Source organism: Lissotriton helveticus, chromosome 8 (genome assembly GCF_964261635.1).
Source record: "Lissotriton helveticus chromosome 8, aLisHel1.1, whole genome shotgun sequence".
Classification (NCBI taxonomy): domain Eukaryota; kingdom Metazoa; phylum Chordata; class Amphibia; order Caudata; family Salamandridae; genus Lissotriton; species Lissotriton helveticus.
Window position 1 is genome coordinate 1,149,750,830 of NC_136069.1, and position 22,734 is coordinate 1,149,773,563.

The following is a 22,734-nucleotide window of genomic DNA, read 5'->3' on the forward strand; positions in this document are numbered from 1 at the left end:
AAAGAATGTCCTAAGGTCTTCTCACTTATTACTTGCAGTTGATTTTGGTGTTAGTGCTCAGTTGGACAGGACGGTAGGGAGAAGGAACACTTTCATCGGAACTCCCTACTGGATGGCACCTGAAGTCATTGCGTGCGATGAGAATCCAGATGCTACGTATGATTACAGGGTAAGCGTGCTGTTTAACTTCTAACTATTTCCCAGGCGAGCACTGGACGTAAATGTCGGGGGGGGGGGGGGGGGTGTATGTATATATATATATATATATATATATATATATATATATATATATATATATATATATATATATATATATATATATATATATATATATATACACACACCATTTCTTAGGGTTAGGAGGAGGGGCCTTTTTTTTCAAGATCCAAAGTCTTGAATGAGTCATAATGCTCCTCCACTGCCTCAGCAACGATATTAGCAAGCATTGCTAAAGGTAGTTGGTTTAGCTTCTTTGCCCTATTAGCGATGCCAGTTGTTTTTGCCAATGCTGTGTAGCATATGCAGAAAAAACTTGCTGAGAGTTGTCCGCATCATTCCATAGCGGCCCACATGAAGTTATCTGAGCGTGCACCTGAGTTACCATGGTGCATGAACAGTCTGTGTCGTCACACGGGCGCTATTTTTTCTTATTTATGTACCAATTGCAAGATGGCATTTGCCATTTGGATCACTAAATAAAAAAAAAATAACATTAGTTGTGCAAAAGCGCACTTTGCAATGCTGAGCATTCTGGCAGGTGCTGATGCGCAAACAAAATTACAAATAGGTAAAGGACAGTAAGGGTTTTTAGGGAGTGAGTAGGGGCAAGCAGTGGGGGAGTGGGCAGGGGGGTGAAGGAGCAACTGTGGCAAGTGAGGCTGGGCCCGGAGGAGGCCAAAACCAAAAGCCAGTTAAAGTGTGGGAAAAGCTATGAATACGCTTGTGGGAAGGGATGAGTGAGCAATGTGGACACTGCATTTGTGGGTGTTTGTGGGGTAAAAGAAGGAGCACATAGGGAGAGAGATAAAAAAAAAACACGCATTCTGTTGTAGTGCTGAAAGAAAAAGAAAAAAATAGTTTCCTGAATGGGAGCAGTTGAAGAATACAAGCAAACCAATCAAAACAATGGGAAAGAGGCCATGCTCTAGAGCAGAGCTAAGTGCAAGAAGAGGAAGGCAAGCCCTCGAGTAAGAAGCAAGCAAGCGGTTACCAAAAGGCTGTCTTTCACATTCCTTCAGTTGACAACATTACAGTCATGACTGCCTGAAGAATGCAAATCATGGTGGTCTGCCAGGCTGGCAACATGATCCTCCCCTTTCGTTTGCCAAATATCAGTCCTTGGACTGTGATTCGAGTTCCCATTTTGGAGTGAATTATTGGAACTCTGAAGTTTTTTCTACCCTTAATTCCTACCATGAAAATACACTGAAACCTGCTAAGTTAATTTTCAAAGAAGTTGGAAGCTAAGCAAACAGTATTTGTGAAAAAGGTTTTTTTCCTAAGACATTTCTTGTGAATGGTTGTATTGCGTTGTGTTCTGATGAACTTGTGCTCATATCCTACTCTGGTGCTATCCCTGAAATGTATCACTATGAAGGTGAGAATGAGTGTGCAGGTGATACAAGTGGATTCAGTGTGGGCACCAACGCATTATCTCTGGCGCACCACTGTTGGAACAAAGCGATACCAAAGGGGATGATGGACAGAGTGTTTGAGCAAATCAAACACTCACCCCCAGTCAACTGGTCTGGGTTTAATCCATCATCATTCTTTAGCTCACTCCACCACCCCAGTTCAGATATGGCCACATGCATATCAGTCTGACGCTGTGCCTCATGGGAACAGTACAGGCCCCAGGATGCTTGTTTCCGGTCCAGGGAAGACATGGCTTGGCAGTTCGGGCTGGACTGTTACCATGAGGCACAGGGTGAGTGCTTGCAATGTTCAACACTCCGTCCATCATCCCCTTTGGTTTTGCTAACTCCACTGTGGGAACTGCGCCTCACCTGAAGGTCGAAGCAACATTTCTGTCCCATGGGGCTATTTATCAGAACACATTGGCTGTTCTCTTTGTGTGATACACACTGAAAAACGTGGTGAAATATAAAAAGTATGCTGTGAATGGTCGTCTGGTTTCTAGGTTTCCCCAGTGCTCACTGCAAACCCCTATTTTGAGATGCAGGGATTAATGTGTGTGCATGCAGCAGTCTGTCTGGTTGGTTGAGGTGATAAGCGAGGACATGAACTGTCCAATCAGATCAGCTTGATTTTCTAGAAAAAGATCACCTTCATCTCCTTGGAGAGAATCTCCAGAGAAAATGAACTGGCCTACTCAGACTCAGGTGTTCCAGCTCTTCGAGACATCAGACATCCAGTAACACATTAATACATGTGATTTCAAAGGAAGAGCACAATGCAGGCTCAGGCTTTTGTTTTCACGGATCATTAAGTGAGTGGATGAATTAATTAGAAGAAAAAAGAGTACCCCGGACAGAAACATGCCAAATGGCTCGCTGCCCTGAAGGCCTGGCTTTCTGTGCTTTTTGAGCATGTTCTTTTTAACTCCAGTGTACCTCAGTCGTTTGGTGGGATATGGCTTCTTGGAGATTGTATAGGTGATCCTAATCTTTGTTCTTTTTGTCGTGGGGGAGTTGCACATTCTCTTTATGTATGGGAACTTGATGTATGCATGTGTGATGTTATTGCATTGCGAAGAGTTCTTGCTAACGTGGTTCTCCATTTTGCAGAGTGACCTCTGGTCTTGCGGAATTACAGCTATCGAAATGGCAGAAGGCGCCCCCCGTAAGTTACTCATTTCTATTTCTCATGACATTGACATGGAACGTAGGTTGGGCTTTTATTTTATGCAATGCTTCAGTATGGGATCAGTTTGTGAGATTTTGCCTTTTCCCGATGCATGCGTAGTTGTAGTTTTTCAAGAGTAATTGTAATACACGTTCTGCCTTCTACATCATATACGGTTGGTGACAGAGCCCACGTCATCAGTGCTTCAGTCCTTTGCTTTCATGTAGCACCCAGCAGCATTCTAGGTGCCGCAGATGTGATTATCCTCAGTTGGAATCCTGGTTAGTAGAAGGAAAGCATTCTAGGTGCCGCAGATGTGATTATCCTCAGTTGGAATCCTGGTTAGTAGAAGGAAAAACTAGACTACAATGTGGTGTCCCTGGTTACTTCGGTGAAGCTGGCCTAACTTCTAGCAAATTAGAATTTGTTTAATTACCTATACCACGTAAGTTCCCTTGTGTAAATATTTTTCTGTTGTTCCCATTGGATTCGTAATAAAACTTCTATGAATTGGATGACTGATTTAAAAAGACTAGCTCAATTTAGAAACATTTTTAATTGAGGACTTTCTTTTGAAAACTGAATTTACGTGTCTGCTAAATACTTAATCACATGCACTGACACTTTGAAAGTGTTTTGAACACGGTTTGTCAGATACATTTGTTTGTTTTATTCACACAACTAAAGTGAAGATACTGCAATAAACACAGCCTAATTGGTGGGAATAATTATTTCTAGACTCTGCCTGCTCTGCCGCTGGCTTGCAGTTTCTTAGCGTGCTTTGTATTTAGGCTGTCCATCCTGTTCAACAGGTAGCTTCTCTGTAAAGTAACTACTGTGGTTTTGTATTTTCTTATTAATTTTATGACTAAACTACAGAGGCAGGTAGTTGCTAGGAAGCCATACAATGTTGGTCATGGTTGTTGGTCTGTCCCCCAGGGTACGATTGACATTGGGAGGCTAAAGAATGAAGTATGCAGTAGGATTTATTATTGCAGCTCACCATGGGGCAATGTTCTCCATTTATTTCAGGTCACAAATTGAAAACCGTTTTTTGAATCGACATTGTTTAACCTCTTTTTGATGGTGCTTTGTATCTGCACAACATCCATTTGTTTGTATTAGGAACGTCACAGTATTTGTTATAACATAGCTGTAATGCTACTGCTCTAATTTTTGTTAATGTTGTCAACATTGCATTTTAAGTGCTTGTTCAGGATAATAAACCATCTACTAGTGTAGCAGGCCATGTAGAATCATTCTTAACAGACGCCACACTGAAAAAGTATTTGATGGAGAAAGTGCGTTTAGCTGTGACTTGGTTACTACTCTTGACAATCCCAAAAAGGGACTTTTTCAGACTAAATATCTGACCCAAACATTTTAAGCGAACACTGCTAGAAGGAAGGTTGTGCTTTTGAACTGGTAAAACTGTGTACGCTCAGTGAATAGCTACACAAAATATAAAGATTGTAACACAAGAGATTGTTATGCTGTGTTACACCATTCGCAACTATTAGCAGTGTTAACTTTCTTTGTGAACCTAATTGTAGGTCCGTACCCTCACAAAAGGAATCTAGTGGAGGTGGGCAAGCACAGAAGCATCTTGAATTGCTCACGCCCATCTACACCGCGACTCCTTTATCACTTCCACACCCACTGCATATAACAAAAACACTGTTGTTCACCGACTGGCACCTGCCTCAGTGACTCCATCTACAATTAGATTCCACCTACTGCTATCACTGTTTCCATGACCTCATCAGGTGCAATGCATCGCAACACCCCTCCCTCTGGTTATGTGAGCACTGCCCACTCATATAATTGGTCTGTTTGAAGCAACGCACTGTGTACGCTTTTTGCAAATGTGCTGGTCCGCTGTGGTGTTTACTGAGTTGTTACTCTTAATTTGATGTTCTATTTGTCCTGAGGGTTGGGAAGTCAGACACCGTACTGGGAAACACCTCTGTGCTGAGCTGTCGCTATTAAACTTGTGTGAACAACAATGAGCTTCTTAAAGAGATCAATGGTGTTTACAAGTAGGAAGGTGTTATGTATGCCTGAACTAATTTAGGACGCCACAGCCTGTATAGGTTTTGAAAATGTTGGTAGCCATTAAAAAATATCTAAAGCAATTCATGTTTTCTCTTTCAGCTCTCTGCGACATGCATCCAATGAGAGCCCTCTTCCTTATCCCAAGGAACCCTCCGCCGCGACTGAAGTCCAAGAAATGGTAGGGCCAAATCGTGGTCTGCGATGCCAACTAAACACACACACATGGTTTTTGTTCAAGTCCCATGTTTTGTATTCCTTTTGGATTTCTGTAATATTGCTCCATCACAAAATGTATTTCAAGCATATTCCACTTAATTATTTTCTTTCAGCTATCGATAGTAAGAGAACGTTATTGATTTTGTTTCCTCTGTGCCCTGTTTTTTCAGAAATCATGTAAAATGAAATGCAAAGAGGGGGTGGGGGTCACCTCCATTTTGGAAGCGATTTCGGACCCGGACTATTGCTTCAGCACTGTGGAACTTCATCAAACCTCTTCAGCACCACAGTGAAGTTAAAAAAAACAGCAGCAGATAACCTCACATATCCCTTTTAGTTCATGGCAGTTGAAATATATGAAGATTAGTGTTTTATGTGGGTTTAATGTTTGTCACAAAAGTTTGCGAAATTCAAAGCTTGGTGCCATGAATATATCTGAAACACAGATACAGCAAGACCCAGTAACATTCACTCACCAGGCTCAATGTCCAGTCAGAGATAGGGGACAATTGGCTACTTTTTGCTGTGTTTTGATGTTATACAAAAAGAACAATTGATTAACAGAATGCAGAACAATGTCATACATTCACCCCAGTACAGAGATCTGGGCTTAAATCCATCTTTTTTTCCCTCACCATACCATTCCAGTTTGGACCCAGTCATATGCAAACCTGTCGTGACCTAAACCCCTCGAAACCGGTCCTAGGATGATTGTTTCCAGTCCAGGGAGGACCTGGCTTGGCAGTCCGGGCTGGACTGTTCCCATAGGGCGCAGGGTCAAGGCTGATTTGCATTTGGCCAGGTCTAAACTGTGGTGGCATGGTGATCAAAAGAATGATGGATTTAACCCAGATCTCTTGACGGGGGGGGGTCAATGTTGTGATTTGTTCTGCATTCCGTCCATCAATATTGTCTTGTGTTTTGATGTTAGACACAGTCCTCAATCTATATAAATTGGACTCTCAAAGGTCCTTTCTATCTTTTATGCTGGTGCATGACTGTGGTTATCTCACAGTGGACTGAAGGCCTCTCTTGGGTTGGCAAGGGTGTGCATACATGTTGTAGTGTTTTTCTTTTTGCTGTACATGAGGTTCAAAATGGTATGCACAAAATATTAGAATGTTGTGGCGCCTTTTTGGGATACACTGTCACCCCAAACAGTTATACAGGTTTTCCATGCTAGATTTGATTTTAGAACTGTGTGCTTAGTTTTTATTCTGTGGTAGAAACTTCAACTAATCTGCCTTCAGACATCCTCTAACGGGCTGTACTAAATATAGAACAGCCAACTGAAAGTTTTCTCAGACTGCCACAATTTAGGGTTTTATATTTTAAAACTAGCAGATTGCAGTCAAGATTATCCGTGTGAGGGAGCACCCAGGGCACCCAAACCATCCACTGACCCACAGATTCTGCTTGTTTGGAAAGTTATTTAAGGCCGGCAGGCAGTTGAGCATTAAATGTGCACATTTTCAGAATGGAAAGGACCTGAAATGTTGAAACTGTGTCAGAATCAGGGCAGTCACCTGCAGCCAACTGGATACTACCTGAGACCTGGGATTATCATCATTGTGTGGGCAGACCAATCTGTCTTGGAAAGGTCCTATCCCGTTCTTTCAAGAGCAGTGAGACTAATTTGGAATTTCTCGCTAAATGGGCATTTAAAAAAAAAAAAAAAAAAACCTGTAACTATAAAATGTCTGCATAGAACCACTTGATGCCTCAATGAAGTGTTCAGTGTTGAGGCTGACATTATATGGGTTATTTTACTAACTTGTTTTACCAATAGGAACGTCCCTCCGATGTAATGGCAGAGTTGATACTGGTTACTAAGGTGTGAATTGCGGGGATCTGTAGGGGAGAAAGTTTCTCTTTGAGTTCTCAACATTTGAGTACGGTATGTCTTAATATAAAATGTTTTGTGGATTGGGCACCTCTTGTAGCTCTCACCTCTATCCATGCTCTATTTTATTCATTTTGATGGGGTAGTACATTTGTCATAGTTGCAGTAGTACCAGATTCGTTAATTGACTATGGCAGAGTACTGGAATTTTATAGGCAGAATAGGCAATGTACACCTTTGTTTTTAAAGGTGTCACATGTTCAACTGGTAGATGTCAGATGTTCTCTTGTGTACACAAATTTGTGGACAGCCATTATTGCCTTGCCCATTTGCATAGCCACAGATGTGAATACTGGTTGTAACATTGATTTCTGAATTGTAATATATTTTAATATTTTTTTTTTCAGGTCAAAGAAGTTTTTTAGTTTCATCGAGGGCTGTTTAGTGAAAAACTACACGCAGCGTCCGCCCACGGAGCAGCTTTTAAAGCACCCTTTTATCCGAGATCAGCCAAACGAAAGGCAGGTTCGAATTCAACTCAAGGACCATATTGATAGAACCAGGAAGAAGAGGGGTGAAAAAGGTATGGTGGTGACATTTTAAACCCAGCAAGTACTATAGCTCAGTTTTTTAATCACAGATGCTTGAATAGATTCTGAATTGACAGTTTGAGTTTTACTTATTGCAGTTCTTTGAATGTGTGACCTAATGATATTCCTTGATTTGCTGTAAATGTTTTAATTTCTTCTAAGGTTATAGGTATTTTATTTATACATTTGCATAGTTCTCATACGGACTAGATCTCACGGACCTCGTACCACTGTACTAGGGAATTTGAGAAGTTTTACATTTAGATGCCTCTTAAACCAAGAGATTCAGAAAAGGGGGTGGTGATGAACAGAGTGCCTGAATTAAGCAGAACACTCTTACCCAGTCCAAAGATCAGGGCTTGATCCATCACCGTTTTTTAGCTCACTGCACCATCCCAGCTCAGAACCTGGCTACATGCAAATTAGTCTGTTCCTGTCCCAGTGCATGATGGGAACAGGGCAAACCAAACTACCAAGCCAATTCTTATACTGGGAAGGAAACAAGCTTCCGGGGACCGGTTTCTGCCATTTCAGGCGTCGTCGGCCCGGCTTGCTTGAATCCTGATGGTGCAATGAGCAAGGGACTCACATCTGAGTATACCCTTCCACGCTTATGGTGGACAAAATGATTCAGAAAAGGGGGTGGTGATGAACAGAGTGCCTGAATTAAGCAGACCACTCTTGCCCAGTCCAAAGATCAGGGCTTGATCCATCACCGTTTTTTAGCTCACTGCACCATCCCAGCTCAGAACTTGGCTATATGCAAATTAGTCTGTTCCTGTCCCAGTGCATGATGGGAACAGGGCAAACCAAACTACCAAGCCAATTCTTGTACTGGGAAGGAAACAAGCTTCTGTATTAGAATGGAAGGGCTTCCCATCACATTTTATTAAAGCTGTACAATCACTTTATTCTAATTCCAAGGGTGTAATAAGACTAGGCACTGACAATTCTAGACCTTTTTTAATCACTAGAGGGACCAGACAAGGCTGCCCTTGTTCCCCGCTCCTATTTGCTCTCTACTTAGAACCCTACCTGAATAGATTAATTATGGAACCTGGCATCCCACCAATCCGACTTCACGAGGTTGACCATAAAGTTTTAGCGTACGCAGACGATGTGGCCATTGTAACCTCCGACGCCTCTTCTGCGCTACCTAAAATAATTGATCTAGCTAGTGAGTATGGTAAATTCTCCGGATACAAGCTTAATATTTCAAAAACCCAGATAATACACTCTGAGGCTGGTAAACCCACTGATATACTATTAAATTCTACTGGTACATATCTTGGTGTAATTATATCTCCTAAAATTGATGACATTGTTGGACTAAATTTGGATCCTTTACTCATATTTACCAATAGAACTTTAGAAAGGTTAAATAATTTACATTTATCTTTATATGGACGAACCAATGTCATCAAGATGATGATTTTTCCAAAATGTCTTTATTTTTTTCGCGCTATTCCTTTATTCTTTTCAATGTCTCTTTTTAACAAAATAGACAGGATGATGTCCAGGTTTCTGTGGGGGTACCGTCGCTCAAGAAGATCTTTAAAGTGGTGTACTCTTCCGCAAGAATGTGCTGGGCTGGGATTTCCGAACTTTAGAATGTCTGCCCTGTTCCCATGATGCACTGGGCCAGGGACAGACTAATTTGCATATAGCCAGGTTCTGAGCTGGGATGGGGCAGTGAGCTAAATAACGGTGATGGATCAAGCCCTGATCTTTGGACTGGGTAAGAGTGGTCTGCTTAATTCAGACACTGTGTTCATCACCACCCCCTTTTCTGAATCATTTTGTCCACCATAAGCGTGGAAGGGTATACTCAGACTGAGTCCCTTGCTCACTGCTCCATCAGGATTCTAGCAAGCCGGGCCGACGACGCCTGAAATGGCAGAAACCGGTCCCCGGAAGCTTGTCTCCTTTCTGGTGAAGAATTGGCTTGGTAGTTTGGTCTGCCCTGTTCCCATGATGCACTGGGCCAGGGACAGACTAATTTGCATATAGCCAGGTTCTGAGCTGGGATGGGGCAGTAAGCTAAATAACGGTGATGGATCAAGCCCTGATCTTTGGACTGGGTAAGAGTGGTCTGCTTAATTCAGACACTGTGTTCATCACCACCCCCTTTTCTGAATCATCTTAAACCAAGAGAGCATTTAAAAATCTGAATCTGAAACATCATGAGGATACTATTCCTCCAATCCAATAAGATTGAAAATGTGTAGACTTTAGAAAAAAAAATGTTTGTTTAATTTGGTGAAAGATCATCTTTGCATAAAACAAGCTTTAAAGTACACAAGTCTCCACAAAACAAAAACAGTCTGGTGTGGTTGATTCAGAGGCATTGTTTATCTGGACAGTCTTAGGGGATTGCAAATCTTTGGGTTGGGATGGCATCTTTATACCTTATCAGGTGACCCAGATGTTTGGGTAATTTTAAATGCATGGTACCCACAGAAATGTACTATTCGGTACATTGCACTTAATACCGGCAGTTGGCTTGGTCATCTTAATTTTTAGTACATGCACTAGGTCTCCTGGAAATACAGAAGAGCACATTTTATTTATGTCCAAATCCCTTACTTATCTTCTGAATGTTGTCTCACAGATGAATTCAAGTTAGTTTGATGCTATTTGTGGGCCTTTTAAAATTGCAAAGGTAATAGTAGAGAATGTAACAAGTGCCATTGATGGCATGTGTCTGAGATTGGCGCAGTCTACGAAAAGGTTAGTTTAGCCTTGTAGTAGTTCCACTTGAAGCAGTTTTGGTTTGTCCATCACAGATTGAAAAAGATATATATCATATATTCTTGGGTGCTCACAGTGTACAACTATTTGGTTTTACGTATTGGTCCTATAACCTGTTTTTATGTAATTGTTTTACCTGTAACGCACTGATTGCTACCTCATATATTTTTAGGTGCTCATAATCTACAACTATCTGTTTTTATGTATTGGTATTATAACCTGTAATGCACCGACTGCTACCTCATATTTACTTATGGGTGCTCACTAGTATCACCTGGTACATTTAACTCCTGTACTGCAACATTTGCTACCGCATATATCTTTTGGTTGCTCGCTAATGTCACTTGCGATTCATGTGACTTACTGTTGCTGTTGTATTTTGCTCCAGTATACTGACAGCACCATACAGCTACCTGTATTCGGTACATTTAGGCAAACTGCACCCGTTTAACTTTTAATTCTTAACCTCCTGTAATGCACCGATGACTCAATTCACCGCCATCCCCTTCACCCCGGACTCCACTACCCTCACCCGCAACCACACCCCCTCCCCACGCACCAATCCTCAGAACTGCACACATACCATTAACACTCATCTCTCTCCCCCGACATCACAGCTCCCACCCACACTGCTCTCACCCACAACCCCACCCCTTCCCCTCCTACCAACTCTCAGACCTCCACACATACCATTAACACCCCTCTGTCCCCTGACACAACAGCTCTCACCCACTCTCCTCTCTCCCCTGACATCACCCTCAACACCACCCCTTCCCCTTCGACCAACCCTCGGACCTCCACACATACCATTAACACTCCTCTCTCCCCTGACATCACAGCTCCCACCCACACTCCTCTCTCCCCTGACAGCACCCTCAACTCTGCCTCTACCAACCCTCGGACCTCTACACACTCCATAAACACTCCTCGCTCCCCTGACATCACAGCTCCCACCCACACTCCTCTCTCCCCTGACATCACAGCTCCCACCCACAACCTAGCTCAGCTCCGGAACGACACACACAACGACCATTCCCACCCTTTATCCCCTCCCATCCTCAGCCCCCACTACCCTCTGACTAAATACGCAGAACACACTTCCTCTCTCTACTTAACTCCCCCACCTCTCAACTGGTCCACCATCAATCCCACTTCCCCCCCACTCTCAGTCCTCACTACCATTACTGCACCCCCACCACCACTAACTTACACCCAGCCTCCACCCTGCTCTCTCCGCCCTCCACCAACCCCCTCTCTACCTCATCCATACCGCCCCCGCCCAAACTCTCTCTCCTCCCTAACTCCGGCCCGTACATGGACACTGACACAATGGAGCCCTGCACGAACACCAGCCTACCCCCCCTCCTGCTCGCTAATTCACGGGTCAGTCATGCACCTCTGATCCCCGCTCCCACCGCCATCGCATACCCCACGCTGGACAAGATCATGGCCACCCTCATCCAGGTCAAAGAAGAACTGCACATCATCAAAGAACTTCTCTGCACAAACCCCATACAACTCTCACCCAACTCAACCCACCAAGTAGTTCAAGTGTACTAATTACACTTGAACCACTACTTCGGACTCTTAAAGAATATGCACAGACCTTACTCCCTGCTCGACCTCTTTGTTTATCTGTATTATCTGTATTTTTGATCTACATCGATTTGTGCTGTTAGCTTTACTGACTTAGCTGTTTGATTAGGATCTTGTACTCTCTCTATGTAAAGCGCTCTGATATCTGCAAAGATCTTGTTTGCGCTATATAAAACTTTCAAAATAAAAAAAATAAAATAAATAAGGCAATGGGCATGTTGAAGGGGGAGCTTATGTACCCTCCGTTCTCAAGAGCTGAATGTGGGTCTACGGATCACATTGTGGGGAGGTCTGCTACATGGATATGGCCTGGACAATCTCCATTCGATTTTCCAAAGAACAAATCATTCAATACGCATTAAAGTTGTGATATTTTAAGATGTGTAATGCAGCAAAACTACTCGAATGGCAAGGTTGAGATACAGTGGAATGTTGTTTTGGTATTGTAAAGGTGCTTATATCTCAGTGGTCTTCAGCATTCTTTTAGTACAGGGAAGAAATAGATTTGCATTACTAGTTTCAAGGCAAGCCAGGTGGTTTATTGCTGATGGAATGTAACGTGATTTTCTGTAGCTTACGTATGGATTGATGTTGTCCTAAAGTAATTTGTGAAAACTCAGGACCAAGAAGGTCAGTAAGTGAATGATCTTTGAGTGTGTATTAGTTCGTTTTCTGCAGGAAAAAGCACACACAAATGATGTTTCGGAACGTTTGAAAGGTATCTGCCTGTATAGATCAACGTGGACCATAGAAAGTGCACTTGAATAAACTTGTGAGAAAAGAATAAAGAACTCTGCATCAGCTTATGACCGAGTAAGGACTTAGGCTGTTCAATGGCAGTGAAGCAACCCTCCAGCCGGCACTAGAGTGAGCGCAGACATTTTATAAAAAGTTCTGTAAATGTCACTTCAAACCTACTTAACAACCCTGGAAGTTCAGTGCCTTCCTTAGTTGAACCTTTACTACCATGTTAGAATGGAGTATTTTTCACGTCATATTTTGCATTTGATGTTTAGCCAATAAAGAGAGGTTGGTGAAGTTTAAAACGTTTTTCTCATTGATTTTAGTCAATATATTTGTTTCAGGCTAGTCAGATCAGATCAATTACAGAAATAATCAAAAGGATTGGTTATAACAGTCATTGAAAACAGTGTGTTCCATTCAGAATATAGTCCCTATTCTAATCTAAAGGACCTATCCTATCAATAAACCAGAAAGAGTTCCTTCTGGAAAAGAGCAAGTAGAATTTTGATGCAACGTTAGACATCTAATATGTCTACTTACCATGTTTGTATCGAACTGTACCTATCCATTCTTCATATATGCCTGATCTTTCTGTTTATGACCCTACTAAACTGTTTTGAATTTGTTTTATTCATTACTGTGAAGCTCTCTGATACCCTATTTTGGGTCTTGTTCGCGCTATACAAAACCCCAAAAATAAGTAAACTAAGAAAAGGATCAAACTTTCCATAAAGGGTAGTTCTGGAGAGTCAGCCAGGTACTCCAGACAGTTGCAGTATCAAATGTCTAAAGGAGCAAAAGAGTGTGAGAAATCACAGCAGTAGCTATGATGGGCATAAAGACACAGTCTCAATCTTTGTAAGGAGAAGTCGAGAAAATCACTGTCCACAATAGCTTATGGTCATTCAAGCTAGCACAATGAAGTGCTAGGGGGCATGGCAGGGTAGAAGTGGATAGAATGCATTGGCTCTATTGATAAGAACGCATACTATTTAGAAAGGCCACTAAACATGTTGCAAAAACTGGTGAATACGTCCTCAGCAGCCAATGAAGAAAGATCTTCTGATGGTCTGTCGTTTTTGTCCTCGATTCCCACAAAAAATGTCCATGTCGACATGAGGTTATTCAGAGCTGACTGCAACGTATTACAAAAAGCTACATCTACGAAGGTTCTCATGGCTTTTGCAAGCCTACTCTGTTAGCTGTATGTTGTTCCATTGTGTAGCAGTGAGCTGCTCTATGGAATGAAATATATGAATTCTGGTATGTCCTGGTTAGATCACGAAATGTAAGCTACATTAAGCATTTTCTTTTCATAAATACGCTTGTTCATTATGAATATGTGGCAAAGAAAAGCATTAACTGTAATGAACTCCTATGGTGTGAGAAGAAGAGAAATACATCTTGCAGGAAACCGCACATTTCACAAAACGTTCAGGCTCTATGATTCAGTTATGACGTTAAATCACTTTTTATGAAAGGCATTTATTTTCTTAAAGGGATAGAGAAGAATAAAATAGTGTGACCTAGCAGATGGAGAACAATAGAAATTAGTTTTCTGCAGAAATGAAGCAGCATTTCCATTATTGCACGTTTAATAAAAGCACATTTCCTAACGTCTACTTTATTATGCATTCCTGTGTTAAAGTTTTTAACACGTTTCTATATTATTGGGATATTTTTCATAAGACTTTTCAGTTTCCTCAGTCATCCTGAGGAACATTTTGTTTTTGCATGTTTCAAATTGAAGATTTAAGCAACACAGTCTTTTTTTAAAAATATATAAATCTTTATTGGGTTTTTAAACAAACTTAACCATAAAGTACAGGTACAATTGAATTCAGTGAGTACTTGACTCCTATGACTAAAGGAATACAACTAAGATTCTTCCGGTGAGCACAGCAAGGATCATACGGTTCATTACTCATATTTGCATACTTGCGGGTGAGATTGTCATGTGTACACAACAAGAAGGAGGATGTATAACCTCTGGGAGTTGGGGGGAAGGGATAGGGATAGGGGTGTGGCAATGTCTTGCGAAGAAATTGCATGGAAAGCTAATGCATTGGGTATGAGACCGTATGAATGGCGTTGTATAACATATTGCATATGAGCGAAGAGGAGTGAGGCAACAACGGGTGCTGCCTGACGCGCTGGATGTGCAGCAGCCACTATTGGGGAGGATGGGGGGGGGGGAGGTTATTGTTTCTAGTGCAAAGCAAAAACTCAGAGAGAAGGATGGCCCAGTGGGTGGAAATGGGTTGTTTGCGGAGACCCTGGACCTCTTAGAAGCGTAGGGCAACTTCCTCGACTGCACCCTACTTGTGGACTGCGCCGTGCAAGGTGTCTAAAGAGGTGGTCCCTGAGGAATGCCAGTGCAGGGCCAGAGTGCGCTTGGCAAGGAGAAGCAACAGGGTGGCGAAGCAAGTGTGCAGCTTATGGGACTTGTGCCGCCTGAAGATGCCAAGGAAACACGCCTCCCATGTGTGGATATCAGTGAGCTCCATGACTTGTCCCGATGTATCTTGCACTTTTTTCCAGAAGTAGTGTAGAGCTGGGCAGGACCATATCATGTGCTCTAGTTCAGTGCCTAGTGCCTGACAGTGCGGTCAGTGGGCATTTGCTTGGGGGAAGAAGCAAGTCATTTGGGCTGGGGTGAACTAGGTGTGGTGCAACACAAAGAGTTGCAGGTTTTTTAATCAATACTTTTTGTGGAAATCCAAGGGCAGTCTCCCACTCCTTATCATGCAGTGCTTGCCCAAACTCCTTCTCTCATTTGTGCTGTAGGGTATCTAGGGGGTGTATCTTCAGCTCACAGATAGCTTTATATGGCCAAGTGATAAGTTGACGGCCAGAACCCATCAGCAGAGGGTGTGTTAAGGGTTTTGATTCAGTTCTTTGTCTTAGGGTACGGCATGAGTTGCTGGTGGATGAGGAATTGCCCTGGGGGCAGATTATAATCTGCTACTAACTGGTCAAATGTGAGGAGCTGGCTGTCCAGAAACTGGTTCCCAGATGTGAGGATTGAGCATTCCGTCCAGGGGGCTCAGTCAAGTCTGGTAATGTCCCAGATAATTTGGGAAGTCCAATTACGGAAGTGCAGGAGCGTATACCGGGACTGTCGGGGACATACAATGTATTCTAGTCATGCAAGCCCGTGCCACTGCCACCTGTAGTGTGGTGAGGGTGCTATTTGTGGAAGAAGGAGGTGGTGAATCGCACAGATCTCTGCAACTGTACTACCGGCAGCCCAGTGCTACAACCATTGTAGTTGTGCGCTCAGATAATACTCTTTGAATGATAGGACACCCATCCCACCGTGGTTCATCAGGAGCTGCAGTTAAAGCGCTACTCTGCATCGACCCATGCCCCAGGCAGGATTGCCTAGCAGTGAGCTCTCTAAATGAGCGAGGTGGAATTATTGGAAGAATAGCAAAGTAATAAAGCAAGTGGGGTAGGATGATCATTTTTGCTAGGGCTATTTTAGCTATAGGCGCCAGCGGCAGGGATCGCCAAAATTGCATTTGTGCCTTAACGCTTGACAGTGCCACCCAGAGGTTCCCCTCAAATATATCCGCTGGAGAGTGGTAGAGGCAAATGCCTAGGTAGAGTGTAGCTGTTGCTTGCCAATGAAGAGAGATTGTACCTAAGCATATGGGCCCGGGCGGTTGGTTGGGGTGCAGTAGGTGAATAGCTGACTTGTCCCAGTTCACTTGCAAACCAGCAGCTAAGGCAAACTCGTCTAGTGTGTGTTGGAGTAGGGAAAGGTCCACGGTGATGTCTTTTAAGCAAATGAGGAGGTTATCGGCATACAGTGATACTGCATGCGTCCCGTCCTCTAGTGATATGCCCCAGTTATCACCTTTGTGTCGCAAGCGTATGGCAAGAGGCTCCATTGCAAAGGCAAAGAGCAGGCGCAAGCCGCATGCCTCTGCTCACTTGCAAGGGGTTGGAAATAAGGCGCCCTAAATGTACTCTGGAGGTCGGTTTGGTGTAAAGAAGCAGTGTGCACTCTAGAAGAAGTTGTCTGACCCGAAGTGGAGTCAAGACCTGGAAAAGATGGGGCATGCCAGATAATCAAAGGCCCTCTCCAGGTCTAATATTAGGTATGCTGCTTTTGGGTAGCGTCCCTGGACGCGGTCCTGTATATGGAACAGGCAGCAGATGTTTTGGGAGGTACTGCGCCCAGGGACAAACCCATTTTGGTCTATGTGGATGAGATCGGGGAGCACCTAAGGATAACAGTCCACCAGCACTTTGCCCAGTATTCTACAATTGGTCCTTAGAATAGCAATGGGGCAGCGTGATGTGGGTTGAGTTGGGTCCCTGCCCGGTTTTGGAATAGGAACCAGGAGCGATTCCCTAAGGGTTGGAGGGAATTGCCTGCTGTCTGTGCTGCGTCATATAGGGCAGTCAGTTGGGGTGGTAGTTGTGAAGAGACAGTACTGTAATATTCAAGGGGCAGGCTGCCAAGTCCTAGCACTCTATTGCAGGCTAAGACTCCAATCACCTGTATTACTATCTCAGCAGTTATATTGACATTGAGTACAAATGTAGTTGCAGTGGGGATGGCGGAGCAGGGAAACATTGATTAGATGGGCCTGAAACAGCTTGGAGTAAAAAGTATAAAAGAGGTGAAGTATGTCCTCTTGGGTGTAAACAGACGTGCCCGCAGGCGTGGTCGGATCAGTTAGTGGGCATGGACTTGTACCTTGTTGCGTTAGCCAGGCCAAGGCCAGACGGATTTATCCCCCTCTCTATGGACTTTAGCTGCATGGGCCGTGAAATTGAAGCAGCGGAGGCGCTCCAGGAGTGAAGTCTTTGCAGCGGCTAGCTGCGGGGTCTTTGTTGGGTCCTGATCTACGGTTTCGCTCAGCTATGCAAGGTGGGCCTCTATACCTCTAATTTCGGCATCGAGGGTCCTGCGTGCACCCACTACGTGCTGCAGCAATAACCTTGTGTCCCCACCTTGAATGCATCCCATTCCATCATCCTCATAGAGGCGGTGCCATGGTTCTCGGCAAAGTAACGACTGATAGACTGATATGATTACCCTGTTCCTCCCGGAATGCTGGTTCTTCCAGATGGTCGCGCTGGAGCTGCCAGATGGGCACAGACGGTCTTGGGAACACCAGACGAAGGTCAAGGCAGTGTGCGTCATGATCTGAGATCACATGACACAAGTAGTCCTAGTGATGCAGTAGGGGAATCGAGGAGGCCAAACATAGGAAGCGATCGAAGCGTACATGAAGCCTGTGGGGCACAGAATAAAACGAGTAGACTTTATAGGTTGGATTGAGTGTCCACCAAGCGTCCGGCAAAGACCAGCATTGCGTCCAATCATGCAGTCGTGCCGCGTGCATGTATGGAGGGGAACCTGGAAGGGGGGTGGGGTGGGGTGATGGATCTAGGTGTAGGTTTAAGGCATAATTGTAGTCTCCGCCACAAACACCTTCCTATAATTAAGTTGGAGATAACATACAGCTAATATGAGAGCCTGTGCAATAGACCCTTAACCATTGTTGGTGTATTTAAGAGTAGGGGGGCAACACTTTCCACATAGGATCCATTTGTGGGTGTATAACAAAAACTTGCAATGCTGTTTGTGGAGGAGAGTGGTCATCTGCTAAAAAGAACCAGTGAGAATTCTGGGAAAGGAACAGCTTAAGGACTAAAACAGTACAAAAAAAGACATTTTTACAAGAAATGTATTGACGAAGGACTCATGCAGCTGATTGGGTTGAGTACTGTCCAGTGAATTCAGTAGGGTAGAGCCCAACTAGGTCTGTTGTATTGTCAGTGCTTCGTAACAAGTAGGACGGGAGTGGTCTCAGTGTTCTGTTGCATTTTTTAGTGCCCAAGAGAAAGGATAATTTATATTTGTGAATTTGCTTGTGTTTCTAAATGGAGAGCAGCAGTTTCAACTACATTCCCCAATGAGATATTGATGATCTACCTAGCAGGAAGTATGTAATTTAAAGTGGGACAGCGCCATCAAATATAATTAGATATTTATGATTTCAGGTGATTCTTCTCTCATTGAAATGCAGGCTGAGGAACACTCTACAATTGGGTATCGATCATCAGCTTCGTATGGTTTCTTGTACTCTCCACATAAAACAGAATAGTTGTGAGTAACTGGCAGTTGGTCTTGTAGGTTCTTCATGTTTCTTTTAGACACTCAAACTAAGCAATTATTTAATTTTAGAAACTTGGGACCAACTTGACATTAAACCATGTTCTTAAAAACAAGGTGAGGCTGCTTTTTCTTTTGACATATTGACCAAACCAATAGACCAGCACAAAGCACCCAGATAAGTTACACGCTGGGACCATTGCAATACCAGGAATTCCGCTCAGATTTCTTTTATATGAGATCTTTTCAAAACATTTCCTTGGTCTATAAAAAGTATGTTTTTCTCTTGAAAAGTTTCTGGGTTTTGCCAGAACATGTTTGTTTTGTGTTCATCTTCAAAATGCATTTGCCTGATCCTGTTGGGATAATCATCATTCTGAGGTCATAAGCAAGAGTGCTCTACATCCAGCTATTGGTTGCTGCACTTAATAATGCTCGCATGTAGTAATTTCCCTCTTCTTTCAGTTGTTTGATAAGATGTACAGTGTTATGGTCTCCCTTCACTCCTCTCTAACTTCAGTAGTTGAGTCTTTTTCTTATCACTGTTCTCTCCTTGTATAGATGAAACCGAATATGAATACAGCGGAAGTGAGGAAGAGGAGGAGGAAGTGCCTGAACAAGAAGGAGAGCCAAGGTAGTGTATGGTCCTTGCAAGTGAAGCCTGTCTATATGCTCTACCAACCCCATTTACATGCTCTACCAACCCCATTTATATTCCACTGCCTTAAAAAACACACGCCTTCGCTCTGATACATGCTATTTGCAACGTTTTTGTAAGTGCACATAAACGGCAGTTGAATGGCACACAAAAATAAAATGTGATGTGTTGTCTGCTCATCCGTACATCTATACAAATCAAATGGTTGTGTTTGTTAGTTTGAAGTATGGTGTTGCGCGGTGTTCCTTGATGCCCATTTGTTTTGATTTAATGATAAAGTAGATTTCTGGTTTCAATAGATGGAATTAACTGAGAAACCGTACAAAAGGCCTATATTGAAGCTTATGTATAAATGTCGGTTCATTCAATATGTGCCAGTAGTTGTGTTGCAAAAGCAGTTATGCCCACGCTTTTTTGACTGTGTTGTGAAAGAAATGTGATACTATGTGATCTCGGAAACTGAAAACCATAATCTGGCCCAGGAGATTTGTTTTATTCTTCAATCTGAGATTTTTTAAAGTAATTTCGGACCGAAGAGATAAGTGCAGTGCATGAAATGCTGCTTGAGTGACATTTTCCCGATTTACAAATGAACATTGTCGGAAAAAAGCATCTCAGGGCCATCATATACATGTTAGACATTTGCAGCACCTAGAGACTTTACTTACGTTGAGATGTCACTGGTGCCAAGGCAACATTCTGACTGGTGGAGCCATGCTACATGCTGCAGTTGCTGTTTAATGTTCTGGGAGTGCTTTGCGTTGAAATATTTGCTCTAGCATGCATGTCAGTTAAACCACACCACCTTTCTAATTAAAGGCGTGTGTTTGGTCTATAGGCCTTGATTACCAGTTTCAGAAAAGGACCCTGCATACCTTATGGGTATTCTCTGTTTGGAAATAAATCTTGTTGTCGTTGGACTTTGGTGTGGGGATACTGGCTGCAATCTGAGACTGCAGCCCACAGTATCCCGACACCACCGGTGTGGTGGTTCCTCCCCAGTCAGCTAGTGATGTGGTCTTAAAAACCTGCAAACACAACAATGATGGACAGAATGTGGATCAATGTCACACATGGGTCTTAAAAACCGTCACAAAGACCGCTCTGTGGCCAAGTACAGCACCCCTAGAGGCTAGCCTAGTTCACCTTAGATTCTTGCACCATCAACTTTTGAATAAAATAGCATGCCTCTAAGCACTGCTACTCCAAAGATGCAATATCTCTTCATGCTTCCTTTCATCACACACAATTGAGTTAGCCCATCTTCAAAGATTGCACTCTGCATGTAGCACCGGCCTAACAATAGATTCCCAACATCTGTTTCTGAACTTTCAAATTATAGCCCTAAAAATAGACCTTGGTGAGTGAGGATTTGGTTGCTCCTTGAATCTGAATTGGAAGCTATGTTTAGTCACTTAGTAATTACGCAAGTATAGGGTTGGTTAATACGTGCACATTCAGCACACAAGAAGTACTGTTCCTCTTTTTTAGTGTTTGCTTTACATTGAGCTTGCCCATTACCTGTGTCGGAATTTGTACACCGTGAATCTGCGTTGGTATACAATTTTCAACAGAACTGAGATACTTGGATTTTCCTTTACCTGCATACCTATTAATATAGAATATGTTCAACCGCATGTGCCAATTCCCTTCTCTGGACTGGAAATGAGCACATGTAAATCTAGTTTGCACGTTTTTTTACTCCTGTGTGTACCATTGTATAAAGGTGCATTCAATTTGAGGCAGAATTGAAATCATCCAAATGTTTATACATTTTTAATATGTTCATTGTTTTTATAGTATAGATCATGCCTCACTGGAACTTAGAAGCGCTTTACATGTTAAGTTTATCTTGTACCCTCTTTATAGTGCTTTTTCCATCAGTCGTTACATACAGTTTTACATACTTTTTTTATTGTTAGTTTGTGCACGTTGGCCAATTACTTCTAATGCAGGTGAGAGCCAGTGGTCATACTCAAGGCAGATGTGTAGCCCGGCCGTTTAGCACCTAACGTTGGTGTGCAAGTGGTCTTTCTTGTGTTATTGCTCCACAATAAGGTCATCTTATATACTGATTAAAATCCCTTGAACTTGAACTCCATTTCCAAAGATATTGCAACTCAATAGGAGGTCTATGACATATTCTGCAGGTCATTGTCTTTACAAGCTCACAAACTCTAAGGTGACTTGTACTGAATTTGTTCAAAAAGTTGGGGAGGGGGATTTTATGTCTGATATCTTTGCTAGGAAATGGGTGTCGAACCACTTAACAAAAATATCTATACCTATTAAAATACTATGAAACTCCATAATGCTGTCTGATCTTAACAGCACTCCTTATGAAGTTAATTATAGCGTAGCAAATGGAGAGCAAACCTAGTTGCTCCAAAAAGACCATCCATGTCTGCTATTGTCCAGTATTGGCTTGGTGTTGAATCTGGGCCAAAAAGGCAGCCTGTAGCACAGAATATTAGGTGCAAAAGAGCATAAAGCAAGTAGTGCATTGATTTGAGATGTTGTCACATGGACATTTGGGGAGATCCGTGACAGAAGCTTCGTGCAACAGTACTGCAACAGCAAAGTGAACAAATGAGTTAGCTAATATTAACTGAAATAGACTACATTAATTTTTAAGTGTCTATCCCCCTTGAAGTGGAAACTACAAGATAATTTTCTGTTGACTTTATGGATTGGGTTGTATCAAGCTGAACCCTAAGGCGATAGTTACAATAAAGGTGTTTGACTTTCTCTTTCCAGCTGGGGGGGGCTATACCTGTCAGATTAAAGAATAGTTTAGGGGTTCCCAGCAAGGTGAATACTTTTTGCACATAGGCCACCCAGGGAATCTGTCACATCATATCCAGACATTCCTTTAAGAATACCTGCACCAGTCCCTCCTCAGGTTTACACCAGGAGTTAATCCATAATGTCAAAGGTGCAAGGCCGATTGCATCCTCCGTATGGGTTAGATCCGCCTGAGCTATAAATGAGGCAGTACCCAGAGGGACTGATAGTCTGCATAAGAAGCCGTTGTGATGTATCTGAATTGCAATAATTCCAGATTCCTGCTTGGTAAAGTCCCACCGACAAACATTTACTCTTTTAGAGCGGAAGCATTTCTCTGAGTGGTTTGTGAACTAATCTGTGGGAGAAGTCAACAATCGCCTCTATTGCTCCGCTAAATTGCCTGAAACTGGAAGTTAGAAGCGGCGCCCAGTTTAATGTGGCAATAAAGAAAAATCCCAAATAATTAAATCTTTCTTTATTGGGTACCCCTCCCTCATTATGCTAAGGCTTACTGTTTGAGATACAGTGGCGGCTTCATGATAAATGTTTTTAA

General features: G+C 42.8%; 1 protein-coding gene across 10 annotated transcripts in view; it reads left to right on the top strand.

Moving 5' to 3' along the window:
- The window catches only part of MAP4K4 (mitogen-activated protein kinase kinase kinase kinase 4), a 642,366-nt gene that overhangs the window by 426,908 nt on the left and 192,724 nt on the right, over nucleotides 1-22,734 (top strand). For all 10 annotated transcript variants that reach the window (XM_078658041.1, XM_078658045.1, XM_078658037.1 and 7 more), the window contains exons 7-11: nucleotides 39-169; nucleotides 2,748-2,802; nucleotides 4,960-5,038; nucleotides 7,327-7,502; nucleotides 19,298-19,370. In XM_078658041.1, coding sequence (XP_078514167.1) covers nucleotides 39-169; nucleotides 2,748-2,802; nucleotides 4,960-5,038; nucleotides 7,327-7,502; nucleotides 19,298-19,370 — 514 coding nt within the window. The remainder of the gene's footprint in view (nucleotides 1-38; nucleotides 170-2,747; nucleotides 2,803-4,959; nucleotides 5,039-7,326; nucleotides 7,503-19,297; nucleotides 19,371-22,734) is intronic.